Source organism: Nerophis lumbriciformis, linkage group LG10 (genome assembly GCF_033978685.3).
Source record: "Nerophis lumbriciformis linkage group LG10, RoL_Nlum_v2.1, whole genome shotgun sequence".
NCBI classification, from domain to species: Eukaryota; Metazoa; Chordata; class Actinopteri; order Syngnathiformes; family Syngnathidae; genus Nerophis; species Nerophis lumbriciformis.
In genome coordinates this window covers 8324541-8345000 of record NC_084557.2, presented here as the reverse complement: position 1 = coordinate 8345000, position 20460 = coordinate 8324541, and the positions used below count along the sequence as shown (strand labels likewise).

At 38.1% G+C, this 20460-nt stretch overlaps 1 protein-coding gene across 4 annotated transcripts in view; it reads right to left on the bottom strand.

Moving 5' to 3' along the window:
• Positions 1–8191: 8191 nt before the first annotated feature.
• Positions 8192–20460, bottom strand: part of enc2 (ectodermal-neural cortex 2) — a 29924-nt gene continuing 17655 nt past the window's right edge. For all 4 annotated transcript variants that reach the window (XM_061970340.2, XM_061970337.2, XM_061970338.2 and 1 more), the window contains exons 6-12: positions 17991–18154; positions 17750–17897; positions 15672–15868; positions 15054–15159; positions 14784–14927; positions 12210–12613; positions 8192–9474 (exon numbers count right to left, since the gene is read on the bottom strand). In XM_061970340.2, the coding sequence (XP_061826324.1) occupies positions 12227–12613; positions 14784–14927; positions 15054–15159; positions 15672–15868; positions 17750–17897; positions 17991–18154 (1146 nt within the window). In that variant the 3' untranslated portion in view covers positions 8192–9474; positions 12210–12226. The remainder of the gene's footprint in view (positions 9475–12209; positions 12614–14783; positions 14928–15053; positions 15160–15671; positions 15869–17749; positions 17898–17990; positions 18155–20460) is intronic.

The window sequence follows — 20460 nt, the reverse complement described above, 5'->3', positions numbered from 1 at the left end:
TGGGGGCCGGTATATCTATTTTTAGGAACACTAATACAAAACCTCACAATAATGTCTGATTGAACGCTAAAAACGTTATGACAGACCGCCTTAAAAAACAGAATGGAATTTAAAAAATGTTTACTGAATGAGACACCCAGAATGTACAAACAAAGAATGTGGGATTTACAATATTAACTATTTTGTATTTGTTTTGTATCATCCCGTGAGGTGTATATTACTTTTTTTGTTCGGTTTGTACTTAATGAAGTTTTGCACTTGTTTTTTTTTTGTGTGTGTTTTTTGTTTGTTTTCATTATATCTGGATGTATTTGTTTGGTTTGTATGCTTGTGAATCTGGGCTATCCATGAAGTAAGACTACTTATTATGTTGAAGGGGGCAGGAAATATCAGATTTTCTTCATCCTGTTCCTTCTCAAGCATAGGTGTGTAAATATGTGTTTAGTTGCTAAAGTTTAATTGTCTATTGATAAAAAAATGCACATCAATGAGGGAGATAAATAAAAAATGAATGAATTAACTATGAAGGATAAAACACTGAATATTGACAACATATGAACGTCACACCCCCTCTCCATCCACATATTTTACAATTAAGCAAACCGCAACAAAAATGCAACAAACACAGAGAAATATGAACGCAAAGGGTAAAAAAATGTCAGGCTTGCCCCTGACAGTTTGGTTGTGTTTTAGTTTTTCCTCTGTGTGTGTAGTATTTCCTGTCAGCGCTCTTGTTTTGGTTCTGTTTCCTGTTTGTCTCCCTGAGTGCTGTGTCCCCTCAGCTGTGGCTGATTGGCACCTGGCCACACCTGGTGTCAATCAGCCAGCTGCTATTTATACCTGCCCTACCCTCCAGTCACTGCTGGATTATTGTCATTGTCATTACTACCTGTCTTAATACTTGTCGTTGTAGCTCTGTCTACTTTTGTTTCACTCTGCTCATGTCCTAGTTCCTTCGTGTCACAGTAAGTGTTTTTGTTTCTTGTCCACAGTTAGCCTCTGTGCTATTTTAGTTCATAGCCAAGTTTGTTCTCCGCCTTGTGCGCGCCTTTTGTTTGTTCCCTTTTGTTTGTTTTTTTGCTATAGAATTAAATCATGTTTTCTCGCTCTATGCCTGCCGTCATCTCTGCATCTTGGGGTTCGTCACCAACAAACTCTGACATAATACCGGTAATCCAGTGTCCCCGCAACCAGCGGGTAGACAAGTATTAAGACAGGTAGTAATGACAATGACAATGACAATAATCCAGCAGTGACTGGAGGGTAGGGCAGATATAAATAGCAGCTGGCTGATTGACACCAGGTGTGGCCAGGTGCCAATCAGCCACAGCTTAGGGGACACAGCACTCAGGGAGACAAACAGGAAACAGAACCAAAACAAGAGCGCTGACAGGAAATACTACACACACAGAGGAAAAACTAAAACACAACCAAACTGTCAGGGGCAAGCCTGACAAAAAAAACCCCACCTATAATCTGATATATCACTAAGCTTTAGAACTTTGTTGTAAAAATCTCCTTCCACGTCTGTCCCTGACACCCACATTTCAGGGTCTGGAAACACTCTGTGGAAACGCTCCCCACCCACATTGCTTGGTGCCTTGTCTGAGCTGCTGTGACTTAGATTACCATAGTAACTAATTAGATTACCATAGTAACTAGTATATCATGCAAAAGCACATATTCCAACCATTGAAATACTTTGTATGGTTCAAGACTCCGGTCATTAGAAAACATCACTGCACATCATAATGGCAGCTACACTTTCCATCTTAAAGATCTAAAAAAAAGTATTTGGAAATGTCTGGCGGGCCAGATTGAAAATCTTTAACGGGCCTCATGTGGCCCCCAGGTCTTAATTTGCCCAAGTCTGGTCTATAATATCAGTGCAGACACAAAAAGCAACCTGCGTTAATCAAGCCCAAGTGTCTCTGACCATCTCCGGGGAAACTCAACAGTGTCAAAATAAAAGCATTTTTTTATACTGATTTAAGACCGACCATAGCTCAGTCCCTATAGCTGCTGGTAGAAAAGGTGACATGAACGTGATTTTGAAGCAGCCTCACCATGACTACCTCGAGCGGCCCCTGGGTAAATTGAGTTTGAGACCCCTGATGTAGACCTTGTAAATACAGAGAAAAATACACATTTATTTTTGGTTCGTCTTTCTTTAACTCCAGAATATCGGCCCAGGGTTTAAAAGGTTACTGTGACAGTGACTGGTGTTGTGTCCACTCTCCAATCTCAGTCTCCATGGAAACACACGCCTTCAAAAAGAGCTTGAAGTACACATTCCATGAAGCTTTTATGTGCTTGTCATTATTTGTGCTTTGAAAAACAATAAACAATACAGAGTAGTTCACATGCAATTTCCAATGATGTGAAATGTAAAATACGAAAGTTGCGCTCATTAAATGTGTTTGGTAAATCGATATTTACAAAAAAATCCAGCTAAGGGTGCTTAAGTCTGCTTCATATTTGTATGTTGTGCCAGAATTCAAGTAAGCACCTTCTCAAAACCTTTGTGGTAAAAATGTACACGCATAAAAGTTGATTTATATCGGTTTTGTCTCCCTAAATCAGTTAAACAAGACATGTTCAAAACGACCAAACACTTGCGGAATTTTAACCCTTTAAACGAAAGTGTCACAAAGCTTGGCAAAGCACTGCTTTCAAAATAAAAGCCCACAGTATACAGGGCAAAACAATGTCATAAGTCATTTCTGGTCCCCGAAGGAGAAACAACTAAGCTATTTGTGTACGTGTACAATTCTGCCACAAAGGGTGCAAAACGTCAGTCGAGTATAAAGTGTTATGAAAAAGTAAAAAAAAAAAGACACTGGCGCTGAAGAAAAACAGACTTCAAATGAAATGCTAGCAAAATTCATTAAAACTAGGATCATCACCGAATAAAGTATAAAAATGCCCCATGGTGTTCCTCAGGGTTAAAATGTCCAGTACCCTGATGTAGTACTCAGTACTCAAATGCTGTTTTTATGCCAAACACAAAAACTGTGAACCCCTCCGAATATCATCAACAGAATAATAAAAAATCAAAAAAATCACATGATTATACATTGATGTATACAGTACAGGCCAAAAGTTTGGACAAACCTTCTCATTCAATGAGTTTTCTTTATTTTCATGACTATTTACATTGTAGATTGTCACATCAAAACTATGAATGAACACGTGAATTTATGTACCGTATTTTTTGGACTATAAGTCGCAGTTTTTTTCATAGTTTGGCCGGGCTCCAGTGCGACTTATATATGTTTTTTCCTTCTTTATTATGCATTTTCGGCAGGTGTGACTTATACTCCGGTGCGACTTATACTCCGAAAAATACGGTACTTAATAAAAAAAAAGGTGAAATAACAAAAAACATGTTTTATATTCTAGTTTCTTCAAAATAGCCACCCTTGCTCTGATTACTGCTTTGCACACTCTTGGAATTCTCCCGATGAACTAAAAGTACGCCTGTGAAGTGAAAACCATTTCAGGTGACTACCTCTTGAAGCTCATAGAGAGAATGCCAAGAGTGTGCAAAGCAATAATCAGAGCAAAGGGTGGCTATTTTGAAGAAACTAGAATATAACACATGTTTTTAGTTATTTCACCTTTTTTTGTTCAGTACATAACTCCACATGTGTTCATAGTTTTGATGTGACAATCTACAATGTAAATAGTCGTGAAAATGCATTGAAATAAGAAGGTGTGTCCAAACTTTTGGCCTGTACTGTATGTTCATAATCAGTTAGGAATGAAATAAAAAAATGTCCACAGCTTAACTGCAGGGCCACAAATGGTCATAAACACCACATCCCACATTAGTACATGGAATGAAAAGATACTAAATACTTTTTAAATCATGTGACACACTGGTTAGGGTAGCTCATGGCTAAAATTGGTGACAAAGATTCAGATCTTTACTATAAGTATGTTTGCTGTTGAGGCATAATACTAATGGGGCGGCATAGCTCGGTTGGTAGAGTGGTCGTGCCAGCAACTTGAGGGTTACAGGTTCGATTCCCGCTTCCGCCATCCTAGTCGCTGCCGTTGTGTCCTTGGGCAAGACACTTTACCTACTCCCAGTGCCACCCACACTGGTTTAAATGTAACTTAGATATTGGCTTTCACTATGTAAAGCGCTTTGAGTCACTAGAGAAAAGCGCTATATAAATATAATTCACTTCACTTAATATTATTAATTATTGGGCCATGTCCAATTAAAACCCTTAGAGCTTTACATACAATAATCATAGTCATAGTCATTTCGAGACCCCGACTGATTATGTCTGTTCTGCGGTGTTTGTACTTCCTTAGTTTTTTTTACAGATTATACAATATACAGTACATGTTCAATGATTTGTATAAACAAGAATTGGATGCAGAAGTTTGAATTAGTTTTCACTCATTTACAGTAAAATCCAGATTATGATAGACGTAAAAATATAGTCCCATAAATATTTGAGTAAGTTAGTCCCTCCAAGACTTCACAAGCATTTTTTTGTTGACCGTCGCAGCCTAAAAAATGCCCGGAATTACGGCATCTTTTTTAGAAAGTTCCGTCAAAAGGTGCAATGTTTTAAGGCCTTTTTTAACATTCAATCAACCTGTGATTTTATACATTTGTTATTAATGTTTTACGTGTTCCTTGTAAATCCAACCTCAAAAAACACATTTCAAAAGGAATTGAAAAATAAATACTGTATTGATGATTTACTCAATTTATACCACACAGACTTAAAAGTAGATCTTAGATGGCAGTAAGAGCACAAACTCATTATCAAATTACTGTACTGTTTTAATAATTATAACCAGTAATAGTGATAATTAATGAGAATTAGAGAAAGAAGCAACATCAAAGTTTTCATTATCGCATGCTGTCTCCAAATTGCAGACATTCTCTGTGTATGTTTTACGCTTAAAAAGTGTTCGTCCAGCTTTAACATTCATTTATCTTCCAATGCACTTAACCCCGAACTGTTCAGAGCGAGCTATTGCTGTAAATTTTACATCATCTTTGCAGATAAAACTATGTTTTTAATTACCATAAATAATTGTCAAATACATATATAAATACATGTAAACTAGCGAGTACAGCAAAGGGTTGCAAAATGTTTTTTTTACCATTACCTAGAAAATTTAGAAAAATTCCATTGGCCAAAATGTGCAAGTAAATTGCTGCCTAAGTTACAATGCCGTGCATAATGTGCGGAGATTGCTTGAACTTGCATGAATTATCGCGATTTGGACATTGCAAATTCCTGAAGGGACTGATCAATGGTGGTTCCAGAATATCTTTTAACTTGACACAATTAAGCCCAATAATATTATTATTCATGGTCATAATTGCAGCTAACGTTTTACTATTCAGATATATATAAAATGCCAACACTTATTGAATGAACCAATATCCAGACAGGAACTAAGTAGTAACTAAGTAGAATTCAACAGTTAGACAGTTGAAACTTGGTCACAATGATCCCAAACATCAAAACTGGTTTTGGAATTAAGCTTCTGGAAAAGCCTTCCTAAAACCCAACCCAAACACTATTTACGTTTGTGGCTCAATTTGCAGACTAAATTATGTCGGAAGCTACAATTCTTGTTTAAACAAATCTTTCATGCACCTTGTATTACCGCTTATAAAAAAAAAGGAATAGTCGAAATAAGTCATTGAGGGGCCAAAACAAATATGAAATGTATGCCCATGATGTGTCTGTAGAGTATCTAACTAAAGTGAGTACACCCTCCCACTACAGGAACATTTTAGGATATATCTTCTAAGGAGACAAAACCATAGAAGTTAAACTGGGATATGACTTAAGTGTGGTCACTTTTTTTTTCTTCTGTACAGCGGTACCTCGGAATACGAGTTTCATTCGTTCAGTGACGCAGCTAATACCTATAAAATTTCTTATTGTGAAACATTGTCGCCGACTGAAATGAATTGGGATCAATTTAATCGGTGCTAGGCCCCCTCAAACAGCACAATTTTTACATGTAACATGCCTTTTAAAAATAAAAACAAACTTTTAGAGAGTAAATATTGTATGAAAAACATTGCAATAGAATGTAGTATTAACAACTACTATAGTTTTATGAAATGTAATAATAAGGGAATTTCATTCAAGTTTGTCTAAGTCTAAGTCTAGCTCATTGGAGCTGCTTCTCAGTCAAACATTATCAGCAGCTGCTCCATATTTTCATGGATACATGTCTGCCGTTTAGACGTTTTCAAATCCTTGGCTTTCATTATCGACTTATTCTGCGTCAGTAAACTGCTTCACCGAGCTGTTTTTGATGATTTCTTTAATTCGTTGAATATGATCCACTTCTCCTCAACATGGTCATTCACACTCACTTTCTTCCTTCCCATTTTTTGGAGAAACAAAAAGGTATGTCCATCTCTAGCTATAAGCTAATGCTCGTGAGTAAGACCGGATGTAACCAGGTTCACTGTGACATTCGCTATGCCAACTAGCTGTGGGGAAGATCGTAACCTAAACTTTTACTCATAACCTAAGGCAGGGGTCGGCAACCTTTACCAGTCAAAGAGCCATTTTGACCAGTTTCACAAATTATAGAAAACAATGGGAGCCGCAAACATTTTTGAAATTTTAAATGAAATAACATTGCATACAAAGTTTTTTTTTTGCTTTGTGCTATGTATAAACCAGGGGTCTCAGACACGCCGCCCACACCTTTGTATGGAATTTTTAAGCTGGTGCGGCACGCGGGTTTCAAATGAGTAGCGCTTGTCAGTCTCACGCGTGCCGTGATGGTAAAGCATATAGCGCCTACTACAACCAGCGTGCCTGATCAGCCACACGTTGTATGGGGCTTCCACTTGCTTAAGTAGGTAACAGCAAGGCATACTTGTTCAACAACCACACAGGTTACACTGACGGTGGCGGTATAAAAAAAACTTTAACACTCTTACTAATAATGCGCCACACTGTGAACCCACACCAAACAAGAATGACAAACACATTTCGGGAGAACATCTGCACCGTAACACAACATAAACACAACAGGACAAATACCCAGAATCCCATGCAGCCCTAACTCTTCCGGGATACATTATACACCCCTGCTATCAAACCCCGCCCACCTCAACCGACGCACAGAGAGAGGGGGGGGTTGATGTGTGAGGGAGCAGGGTTGGGGTGGGGGCGGGGTTTGGTGGTAGCAGGGGTGTATAATGTAGCCGGAAGAGTCAGGGCTGCATGGGATTCTGGTTGTTTGTTCTGTTGTGTTTATGTTGTGTTAAGGTGCAGATGTTCTCCCGAAATGTGTTTGTCATTCTTGTTTGGTTTTGGTTCAAAGTGTGGCGCATTATTAGTAAGAGTGTTAAAGTTGTTTTATATGGTCACCGTCAGTGTAACTTGTGTGGCTGTTGACCAAGTATGCCTTGCTGTCACGTACGTGTGCAAGCAGAAAATGTATTTTGCATAACAAGAGTTGGGCTGGTACGTTGTTAATACAGGCTGTAGAGGGCGCCAAATGTTGTACTATCACGGCACGCCCTTATTATTGCTGTAAGGGTGAAAATCGGTGACTATTAATTCCGGGAGATTTCTGCGAGAGGCACTGAAATCCGGAAGTCTCACAGAAAATTGGGGGGTTCGGCAAGTAAGCTGCTGAGCCGCATCAGAGTGATCAAAGAGCCGCATGCGGCTCCGGAGCCGCGGGTTGCCGACCCCTGACCTAAGGGATAACAATTGGCCGAGGAACATATATCGAAAACCGTGTAAGTTGAGGCACTTTGTATCCTGAGATACCACTGTATAGATTTACTGACTCTTGTAAAATAAGATAAAGCCATAGTTGTGGGAATAGCTGGCAACACAATAGAGTGGACCACACACTCATTAAGTAGGTGATTTGTGCATAAATATCTTATACTGGACAATGGATGTTTAACACAGTACCTCATAGCAAAGACACTTCTAAGGATTAGAGAAAGAGAAGGATTGTGCTGCACAAACATGTCCTCGGAAAAAGATCAGTAACAATCTGACAATGAAGTCCTCCAGCAGTTTTACCAAGGCAGCTTCTACTTGGAACAGGTGTTGATTCAGTTCCCTTCATATTGCTTGAGAGCTTGAAAAAAAGAGAGAGGACTACAGCCTATGGTCAAACCTGGTGGTGGTAATGTTGTGGTATGGGGGCTGCATGACAAACTTGCTGAGAAAGCTGAAGTTGATGAGAGTAGCCAAGTATGCCCCTAGGCCGCAATCCAATTAAGCACCTACAGGCCGTACAAGGTGTCTAACATCCACCAGCTCTGTGGTGTCATTTTAAAAGAGGATTCCAGTAACAACCTGTGAATCCTGTGATTCCATGCCCAAGAGAATTAAGGTAGTGCTCAAACTAAATATTAATACTTTTGGATGAAACAATTTTGATCGTTTCCTGTCAAAGCTGTTTATGGTAGAGTCATTGAAAGCCCCCCCAAAAAATTAACTTTTGGTTTTGGATCATTTTCGCAGCAAAATGCTGTTCACATTCATGACTTTGGAATTGGAATGTAAATTTAAGACTTTTTATTCACTCACTTGGGGTTGGGCATCGAGCATCGATGGGAACTGGGACTTACATTACGATTACGATTTTCCTGGAACTGTCCAAATTTTAAAAATGCTGATCCCTACTGTGTTTTAGATTCCCAGTTGGGTGACGGGAAGAAATAGCTGGCAAACACCAACAAAGAAGAACCAGGAGTTGTGTGTGCAACCATGTGGAGGCGCTTAATTTTTCGAAAAAGTAGAATACGATTGATACCAACATAAAATTAATAAAGCGGCCTGTCTTTGATGGGCTGCTCAATGACCTTCCTCCAAGTCCAATCAGTTAAGTAAAACTTAATTTTACACTGGACAGGTTGTTCTTTTTTGGTTGTTTGATTTTCTTCAGCAGGTTAGTCCACATCAGTGGGAACATGGTAACGCATTCTAACATATAAAAGACAGGATGTTTTTTAAATGAGGTTTACAAAAATAAAGTGAAACTTTTGTAAAAGTGCGGAAAAAAAATCTTCATAATATATGTATACACAAATTCAAAAGTTATACTGGTTGTAAATAGCCCCATGAGAAATTTATTTTTGACCCCGCCTCTTAAAAAATCCAAATGGAGAAACATTGGGAACTGGAACCGAATGAGGAATCGGAATGGTCCAAATTCAAACGATGCCCAACCCTACTTAGTGAGTGATTCATTGGCGAACAAATACACCAACCTGTCCATATGTGAGGTCTATTTGTGCTATACCAGATTATTGCTCTGAAAGTATCCCATACAGAACAACTCTTGAACAATTAATTGTAAGATCTCGATGCTCCAATACAGACCGAGACAAAGTCATTTTAAGACTCTGTGTCTACATTCAGTCCTCGCCGGAAGACATCTGCAGGGTGGATTCTTTTCAGTTTTTTTCAGCCAGTCAGTGGATGACATGCACACCTAAAAAAGAGAAGGACAGAAAATATGATGGCTGTCAAAAAAGTTGAGGTGCGGTTGTTTTTATATTTGACCAAAATGCATGCAAAGTTAATGTTGATAAATTTGCCTTAATATGATAAATAAAGATAGTTTAAGATAACATTTTGCCAAAAGGTTACTACTCCGAAGTGATTATGTACAAATCCTTCATCAAGCATAAATCTTGTAAAATCATTTGAAAACATGCCCGTCAACGGATTCTTACAGTATGTTGTTATATACTGAAATGTATTGTTGCTAACTGCTAATTTATAGGAAAAAAATAACTAATAGTAAGTGTCCATGATTGACTTGCGACCAGTCCAGAGTGTAACTGTCTCTCAGCTGGGATAAGCTCCAACTCACAGTGAGTCTGAATAACAGTGGTTAGCTGCAGGAAAAACACTAGCAAGTTTAAACAGACAGATGTGACCTATCATGCATGCTGAATGCAGTTCATTGTTGTATTGTCAGTCTGCATCAGTTGTAAACAACAAAAGTGAAATGGAAAAATAGGGGTTCACGATAAATATCGGAACGATATGAAAGATTAGGACATCATACCGATAAATCCAATAACATTAAAAAATAGCTATGATAACTGTGCTGTCGGTGGGTTAGAGCAGGGTTTATGGTTGCCCTCAGAGGGCCGCTTTTAAAAATGAGCAATATATGAATATACATGTATATATGTAATACATAAACAATATATTTTTTTTACATAAGCTGCAAAAAAAATATTTATATTTTACTTTAAAAACTTGCAGCTCAGTCACCAGAATTTTACAGTAAAAGCAGTGTTTTTTTTTTTTTACAGCACATAAAAAACAATTCCACTTTTTTTAGTGGTAAAATTCAAGCAACAGCGCTGCCAGTTTTTTTTTTACCGTAAAAATCTTTCTTTTTTTTTTTTAAATGTTTTTTTTATGTTTTAGTGTCTTACTGTATATGGAAGTTGATTTTACAGTAAAAAAAACTCAGTCGGCGGAATTTAACTGTGAAATCTATTGTCAATTTCACAGTCTACAATTTGATTGATCGTAAGTCAAGCAGATATTTAAGTACAGTATTTATCTTTATTTTAACAAAAACAATTTTTGGAATATATGATAATATAATGTTTTGATTTTGATAATATTGCATTTTAAAAGATATGCAGTTGCATGCAGTACATGGTTTTTAATGTCAAAAGGGAAAGAATATATTTAGTAAGAAAAGATTAAAGGGGAACATTATCGCAATTTCAGAAGGGTTAAAACCATTAAAAATCAGTTCCCAGTGGCTTATTTTAATTTTCTAAGTTTTTTTCAAAATTTTACCCATCACGCAATATCCCTAAAAAAAGCTTCAAAGTGCCTGATTCTAACCATCGTTATACACACACCCGTCCATTTTCCTGTGACGTCACATAGTGAAGCCAATACAAACAAACATGGTGGTTAGAACAGCAAGGTATAGCGACATTAGCTCGGATTCAGACTCGGATTTCAGCGGCTTAAGTGATTCAACAGATTACGCATGTATTGAAACGGATGGTTGTAGTGTGGAGGCAGGTAGCGAAAACGAAATTGAAGAAGAAACTGAAGCTATTGAGCCATATCGGTTTGAACCGTATGCAAGCGAAACTGACGAAAACGACACGACAGCCAGCGACACGGGAGAAAGCGAGGACGAATTTGGCGATCGCCTTCTAACCAACGATTGGTATGTGTTTGTTTGGCATTAAAGGAAACTAACAACTATGAACTAGGTTTACAGCATATGAAATACATTTGGCAACAACATGCACTTTGAGAGTGCAGACAGCCCAGTTTTCATCAATTAATATATTCTGTAGACATACCCTCATCCGCTCTCTTTTCCTGAAAGCTGATCTGTCCAGTTTTGGAGTTGATGTCAGCAGGCCAGGGATATCGCAGGATATCCACACATTCTTGCCATCTCTGTCGTAGCATAACTTTCGTGGGTAAAGTGTGGGGAACAAACGTCCAATTTCTTGCCACTTTCGCATCTTTGGGCCACTGGTGCAACTTGAATCTGTCCCTGTTGGTGTTGTTACACCCTCCGACAACACACCGACGAGGCATGATGTCTCCAAGGTACGGAAAACAGTCGAAAAAACGGAAAATAACAGAGCTGATTTGACTCGGTGTTTGTAATGTGTTTGAGAAAATGGCGGATTGCTTCCCGATGTGACGTCACGTTGTGACTTCATCGCTCCGAGAGCGAATAATAGAAAGGCGTTTAATTCGCCAAAATTCACCCATTTAGAGTTCGGAAATCGGTTAAAAAAATAAATGGTCTTTTTTCTGCAACATCAAGGTATATATTGACGCTTACATAGGTCTGGTGATAATGTTCCCCTTTAAGCATTTTATTAACGCATATAATTTCCAGGCTTTCGCGGGCCACATAAAATAATGTGGCGGGCCAGATTTGGCCCCCGGGCGTTGAGTTTGACACCTGTGGGTTAGAGGGAGCAAATCAAACGCTCCTTTTTTATGTGCGGTGCTGTAAACAACTTGTCGTAAACAGCGAGATAGTGGGGATGTAACGATAGTTTTCATTTAAAACGGTGATTCTAACTGTTGGGACTTTTAATGCGGTTCATCATCACTGCCAATTATAGTTATATTCTAATAGATAGATACAGTAGATAGACATCAGGACATAAACAGACACAGACAGAACAACTTTTATCATCATTCAGAATTTACCTCAAACTGGGTCCCATTTAGGCAGGTAGGTGTTTCCACGTGTTGACAAAGGCGGTAGGGATCAAAGAATAAGGCACAGTGGTGATAGAGTTCCAACTGTCGGATGTTGGGTCGTAACAATCCAACGTTTTACACCTCTGCGTGCCGAAGTAACCTCCAACAACGTACAACTTATTTCCTGAGGCCACGGCGTGGCAGCTCATCCGTTTCGCGGTCATGTCGCCCACGCGAGTCCACTGATTTGTTTCACAATCAAACCGATAGGCGGAGGCCGCTGTGAATTCCGTGTCACCACCCATGATGAAGATCTGACTCCCTAAGACAGCAGCTGCTGTGTATCGCCATGGTTGCGGGCACTCAGCTGCAATAGTCCAGCGATTCCCAACAGGATCATAGCATTGGACCTAAATACAGAAGATGGATCATTTCAGGTTATACAACTGCCATTTACAACCATACATATAGGCTAAACCTAAACCTGTGGTAACTTTGTCTTGTCCATTTATTCTTTTTGGGTAGATTAAAGGGGACCTATTATGCAAAACCTACTTTTCTAACCTGATGGTGTCAGCTTATGTGTATCTAGGATCTGCATAAGTCACTCTGAGTGTGTGCAAGGCAAACCCCTTCGAAGAGTGCTGCTTTACAAACCTGCGCTAGTATCAAGATGGATTTACCGAAAAACTACTTTTAATGGTCGGTGCCAACTATTTATGGAAATGGAGGAGACAATAAAACAGTAAGTAATACAGTAACTAGGGGTGTGGGAAAAAATAGATTTGAATTCAAATTGCGATCCTCACGTTGTGCGATTCAGTATTGATTCTCATTTTTCAAAAATCTAAAAAAATTTGTATAATTCTTTTTTCCTCTATTTTTATTTATTTTATTTTTTAATTAATCAATCCAACAAAACAATACACAGCAATACCATAACAATGCAATCCAAATCCAAAACCAAACCCGACCCAGCAACACTCAGAACTGCAATAAACAGAGCAATTGAGAGGAGACACAAACACGACACAGAACAAACCAAAAGTAGTGAAACAAAAATGAATATTATCAACAACAGTATCAATATTAGTTACAATTTCAACATAGCACTGATTACAGATCCTTCATTGACATTATCATTAGACATTTATAAAAAAAAAAAAAAAAAAAAAAATGAACAATAGTGTCACAGTGGCTTACACTTGCATCGCATCTCATAAGCTTGACAACACACTGTGTCCTATATTTTCAGAAAGGTAAAATAAGTCATATTTTTGGTTAATTTAATAGTTGAAACAAATTTACATTATTGCAATCAGTTGATAAAACATTGTCCTTTACAATTATAAAAGCTTTTTACAAAAATCTACTACTCTGCTTGCATGTCAGCAGACTGGGGTAGATCCTGCTGAAATCCTATGTATTGAATGAATAGAGAATCGTTTTGAATCGGAAAAATATCGTTTTTGAATCGAGAATCGCGTTGAATCGAAAAAAATCTATTTATAATCGAATCGTGACCCCAAGAATCAATATTGAATCGAATCGTGGGACACCCAAAGATTCGCAGCCCTAGTAATAACAGTAAGTTAGAAACGCGTGAATGATACGTTAGCAATATTACCTCGATTTGTAGCTATCTTAGCCTTCTAATGTAAGACAATAGCCTCACCATCCATTTTCTACCGCTTGTCCCTTTTGGGGTGGCGGGGGGTGCTAGAGCCTATCTCAGCTGCATTCGGGCGGAAGGCGGCGTACACCCTGGACAAGTGGCCACCTCATCACAGGGCCAACACAGATAGATAGACAACATTCAACACTCACATTCACACACTAAGGTCAATATAGTGTTGCCAATCAACCTATCCCCAGGTGCATGTTTTTGGGGGTGGGAGGAAGCCAGGTCATGTTTTTCAAAAACTACTTTTAATTGGATCAGTACCCACTGTATTTGGCAATAGACGAGTAGGTAATATAATCCATTTTTAGGTTAGCGATGTAGCTCTTAGCGTAGCTTACAGTATAGCCTTGAGCTAATTGTTTACAGCAGTGCAGCGTCCCGGAAGAGTTAGTGCTGCAAGAGGTTCTGGGGATTTGTTCTATTGTGTTTATGTTGTGTTACGGTGCGGATGTTCTCCCGAAATGTGTTTGTCATTCTTGTTTGGTGTGGGTTCACAGTGTGGCGCATATTTGTAACAGTGTTAAAGTTGTTTATACGGCCACCCTCAGTGTGACCTGTATGGCTGTTGACCAAGTATGCCTTGCATTCACTTGTGTGTGTGAAAAGCCGTAGATATTATGTGATTGGGCCGGCACGCAAAGGTAGTGCCTTTAAGATTTATTGGCGCTCTGTACTTCTCCCTACGTCCGTGTACCACTCCATACAGCAGCGTTTTAAAAAGTCATACATTTTACTTTTTGAAACAGATACCGATAATTTTCGATATCACATTTTAAAGCGTTTATCGGCATCTCTAGTTTTAAATGTAGAAAAAAAAATCATATTATGACCCCTTTTAAAGAAATTGAAAAATCATGACTTAATTCAACAATGAGCCATAAAAAAACTTCACCAACCTTGGATGCTTTCTCTCTGTGTATAGTGGTGCCCCCAAAAACAAACAGTTTTAATTTAGCACTGACCACCGCTGCATTACTGACGCCATCTTTTAAAGGAGCCATCATAGTCCACTTATTACTGACGGGGTCATATCGTTCAACCTGGAAAATAAAGTTAAAATATCACTCATTACAAAATATTCAAACGCCGTGATGAAACATGCATCAAGGTCAATCCAAGGTCACTGGTCTGAATGAAGTCTGTTGGAACATTTACTTTTTCCTCACCTGTTTTAAAGAGACGGATGGAGAGGCGGGAAAAACAGAAGCAATGGCTGTATGACCTCCGACCACATACAAAGAGTTCTCCAGCTCAGCTGAACCATGACCAAACCTGATTTAAAAATAACCAATAGTGAGTGGGGGAAAAACGGTGTGTTTGCTCGTTTTGGTCTTCCAGGATGAATTGCATAAGGTCTTACAATATTATTATTGGAATAGGGCAATCCAAAAAATCAACAGATTGTTCTCAAATGTATTCTTCATGATTAATCAATCACCCTTTGCATGTTTGAAATGTGCCTATTTTCACAGTATTTTACTAACAGAAAGATAGATGACAGGATAAGATTACATAGGGTATATTTAACCTACTGTATACTTAATAACAGCACCAAATGATTAATATCAAGCGAAAACATACTGCACACCTAAAAACACCTCAAATTCCACTGAACAATTCTACAGACAGGAATAGAGGAATAAAGATTAGCTGATTCACGAAGGATTTTCATCAGTAGATAATATGACTTATAATAATACATCATATTACTATACTATTAATAGAGCATCGTGATAAATACAATTTTAAGGGTATGTAAACATCGGACTGTAACTGTAACTCACCTCGCTATTAGCATGGGTGCTCCTTTTGACCATTCTTCATGGACTGTGTCATAGATCCACACGTCTTTTGACACACCATTCTCTGATCCTCTTCCTCCTGTCACGTAAACCTTACAACCAATGGCACATGCGCTGAATTCTTTTCTTGGACTGGGAAGGTCTGCCTTTGGTATGATCTCCTTGGCTTTATGGTCAACCTTGAAATGGATGAACAAAAATTGTTTTATTTGTTCTTTCAAACATCAGTAAATAGTAAGGTGTTTAGCAACGTAATCTTAATGCATTGCATAGGACTGCACTAAAATAACACCTCCAGTCAACTACAACCCTAGCCTAACTCCCTCCCCTTACCACATCCCACCTCCCCGGATTGTAAATAATCAAATGTAAATAATCAAATGTATATATTTGTTCTTATGCTTTCTGAGCTCACTATGTTCACTGCTCGCTGTACATATCCTACCAAGTCGACCAGGGGCCCAATAACAAGGAAGCGTGTAGAAAAGGATGACGTATTTACCGGCACACTCGTGCTTTCCCTCTCTGCATGAAAGTTTAAAATGAGCATATATTAATGCAGTATGAAGAAGAATGTTTTAATGTAGACACATAGAATCATCATACTGCTGTGATTATATGCATCAAGTGTTCATTCAAGGCTAAGGCAAAATATCGAGATATATATCTTGTATCGTGACATGGCCTAAAAATATCGAGATATTAATAAAAGGCCATAATCGCCTAGCCCTACTTTGATGTTTTTCTCTATACATAACAGTATCATGTAGGGATGATGTTCGAAACCGGTTCTCCCGGTTGTTCGATAAGAAAATAATCGATTCCGTGGACTCGAATCCCTTTTTGAGAATCGGTTCCCGTTATCGAGGCCACTATAGTAAAGAAAAAGAGTTGGTTCTTTATTCGAATCCCTGGGAACAAATCCCTTCCCACAGGAAATGCCCTGTGGGACGGCAATGTTATGCCCATTTGACTGTAGACTCAGACTTATCTTTTTCAAGGCTTGTAAGAGCTAACACAACTTGTCTACTTCTCAATTGTCTCATGAACTTAACTGACGTCGCCAACCCAGAAGTGCCCAAACTAATGACGCGTAGTATTTTCCTATCGCCACAAGGTGTCAGTAATTGATTGATTGAATTATTTATTTCAAACCTGCACAGTACAACACACACTTTTTTTTTTTTAAACATTTTGGCAGGGACATTTATGCAAGGCTTGAAAAGTGTTCTTCTTACCTTCTTTATTAGACGTCTTGGATTGTTTGTTAGCTGTCTGCCTGTGTGTGTAGTTAGTATGTTCCAATAGCAGCAGAAGTGCACTTTTTGGAGAGCTGTATTATTTTCAGTTGTGTGCCCAAGGGACTGATTTTATTTAACACTATATTATCATTTATACACCTATAGTGATCACAGAGACAGGTTGTTTTTGTGTTACTGTATATATTTGTTTTTCTGAAAAATCCCACTTAATATACTTTGGGTAACAAGTCAATTTTAAAAAAAATTTTTTTGGGGCTGGGTAACAGTCAATATTTATTTATTTATTTATTTTTCTTATAAAATAAAAGTGAGCTTTTGTTAAACCAAATATTGTGTTTTTTTCCATATACAACAACCTATCTGGATTCGATAAGAGAATCGATAAGGAATTACTTCGATAAGAGGATTCGATAATGGGCTCGAACGCGATAACTTCTTATCAAACATCATCCCTAGTATCCTGACATCCCAAATATGCACCCAAAACGTGGTGGAAGGGAGGAGCCAGGCAGCAGCACAAGCCACAACAGAGTAACCAAAAACAAACACAAAGATGATAGCCTGTATTATTATCGGCTGATTTTTCATTATCGGACTTATCCACTGACTTCATAATTGCCATTATCGGCCGTTGATAATATTGTGCATCTCTAATTCCTAGTATCTGCTGTCGGCAGCCTAATCCTCCTCTGCTTCAGGGTATGAGACTGTAACGGCACCTTTAATTCAACCCGTTCGAGTATTTAGTATAGGTCAAACTTATGTGTTCACACATAACATGGTAGTTGATGCACTTACCTGATATACCTTGTCGCACATGAAAGTCTGGCCTCCTAATATAAGCAACGTGTGGCCTGCCTTGCGTGGTCGAGCACAGGGACTGGTCACAACCCCATCATTTTGAAGAATTCTTTTTTTACATTGCATTGCCTCTTCTACAATCACCCTGCAAAAAACATTTTGACATGAAGCATATTAACAATCACTATAAAAAGCAAAACTGCATTTAGACTGGAACCATTGGCTTATTAAAATGCACCTGCTCCTCTTGTCAGCCATAACTAGTTCTTCACATGCCACAGCCTCCAGCAGACATTCAGAGGGGAGAAGAGCCAATCTGATGCCCGTAAGCAGCTCTGGCAAATAGTGGCGCCGGCAATCCAAGTCATAGCGAACCCACCGCATAACAGAGGTAAAAACAACCTGCAAATAAAGACGTCAAAACAAAAAAATTAATAAAATAGGACAAGCTAGAAAAATGAAACTCAATAAAAGTACAGTACATAAAAGTTGTGATAAAAGCTCAATTATTGTCAGTTTAAAATTTAAAAAAATTTTCCGTCATAATTAATTACATTTCTGTCATCTAGATTCTGAACTGCAGGTCCTACCTCGGCTTTGTACTTCCCACTTTCCGTTGCGGACTAAAATGTTTTGCCATATTTTTTCCACGGTTGGTTACCGTATGGCCGAACTTGGCATATAACAAATTACCGTATTTTTCGGAGTATAAGTCGCACCGGCCGAAAATGCATAATAAAGAAGGAAAAAAACATATATACTGTAAGTCGCACTGGAGTATAAGTCCCATTTTTTGGGGAAATGTATTTGATAAAAGCCAACACCAAGAATAGACATTTGAAAGGCAATTTAAAATAAATAAAGAATAGTGAACAACAGGCTGAATAAGTGTACGTTATATGAAGCATAAATAACCAACTGAGAAGGTGCCTGGTATGTTAACGTAACATATTATGGTAAGAGTCATTCAAATAACTATAACTAATTGTTATAGCAAAAACGTATAGCAAACTCTAATAATTGTTTGCTATACGTTTACCAAACAATCTGTCACTCCTAATCGCTAAATCCCATGAAATCTTATACGTCTAGTCTCTTACGTGAATGAGCTAAATAATATTATTTGATATTTTACGGTAATGTGTTAATCATTTCACACATAAGTCGGTCCTGAGTATAAGTCGCACCCCCGGGCCAAACTATGAAAAAAACTGCGACTTATAGTCCGAAAAATACGGTAGTCAGTTTGCCCTTGAGTCATTTCACAAAATTAATTGCCTCAAGTGATTAAAAAAATAATAATCCCACGGTTTGGTGTCTCAGTCTCTGATTTATTGATCAAGTACGACTGCAAAACATGCCACCATTGGGCAAAGAAAGTTTAATAAAGAAGGTAAGAAGAACACTATTGTCATGATCTTTCATGACCGTTTTGGTTTTGTGGTGTATTCTTCCTGTATTCAGTGTTTCTTTTCATTTTCAGCGCTCCCTCCTCTCTTGTTTACGACTTCATGCGGGCAGGGGTAATTTGGTTGACTAATAAATTACGTCTTAGTTATCGTCAACGACCTATTTTCCCCTGACGAAATAAGACGATAATGAATCAAGACAAATGCACGTTGACTGACACATAAACAAAATGAACTGACATTTTCCTCAAAGTATAAAAACGGGATGAAAATGTTGCGAGAGATGATATTCCAATCATATTTAATTTGGTCTTGTACAAAACCCAGAACCAGTGAAGTTGGCATGTTGTGTAAATGGTAAATAAAAACAGAATACAATGATTTGCAAATCCTTTTCAACTTATATTCAATTGAATAGACTGCAAAGACAAGATATTTAACTTTTGAACTGGAAACTTTATTTTTTACAAATATTAGCCCATTTGGAATTTGATGCGTGCAACATGTTTCAAAAAAGCTGGCACAAATGGCAAAAAAGACTGAGAAAGTTGAGGAATGCTCATCAAACACTTATTTGGAACATCCCACAGGTGAACAGGCTAATTGGGAACAGGTGGGTGCCATGATTGGGTATGAAAGCAGCTTCCATGAAATGTTTAGTCATTCACAAACAAGGATGGGGCGAGGGTCACCACTTTGTCAACAAATGCCTAAAGAAATTCTAGAACAGTTTAAGAACAACATTTCTCAACAAGCTATTGCAAGGAATTTATGGATTTGTGTAAATGGTAAATAAAAACAGAATACAATGATTTGCAAATCCTTTTCAACTTATATTCAATTGAATAGACTGCAAAGACAAGATATTTAATGTTCCAACTGAGAAACTTCATTTTATTATTAACTTAGAATTTAATGGCAGCAACACATTGCAAAAAAGTTGTCACAGGGGCATTTTTACCACTGTGTTACATGGCCTTTCCTTTTAACAACACTCAGTAAATGTTTGGTAACTGAAGAGACACATTTTTGAAGCTTTTCAGGTGGAATTATTTCCCATTCTTGCTTGATGTGCAGCTTAAGTTGTTCAACAGTCCGGGGTCTCCATTGTCAGTTTTTGATGCAGAGTGATCGAAGGTCACGGGCCTTGCCACTTACGAGCAGTAATTTCTCCAGATTCTCTGAACCTTTTGATGATATTATGGACCATAGATGGCAAAATCCCTAAATTCCTTGCAATAGCTTGTTGAGAAATGTTGTTCTTAAACTGTTCTAGAATTTGCTCAGGCATTTGTTGAC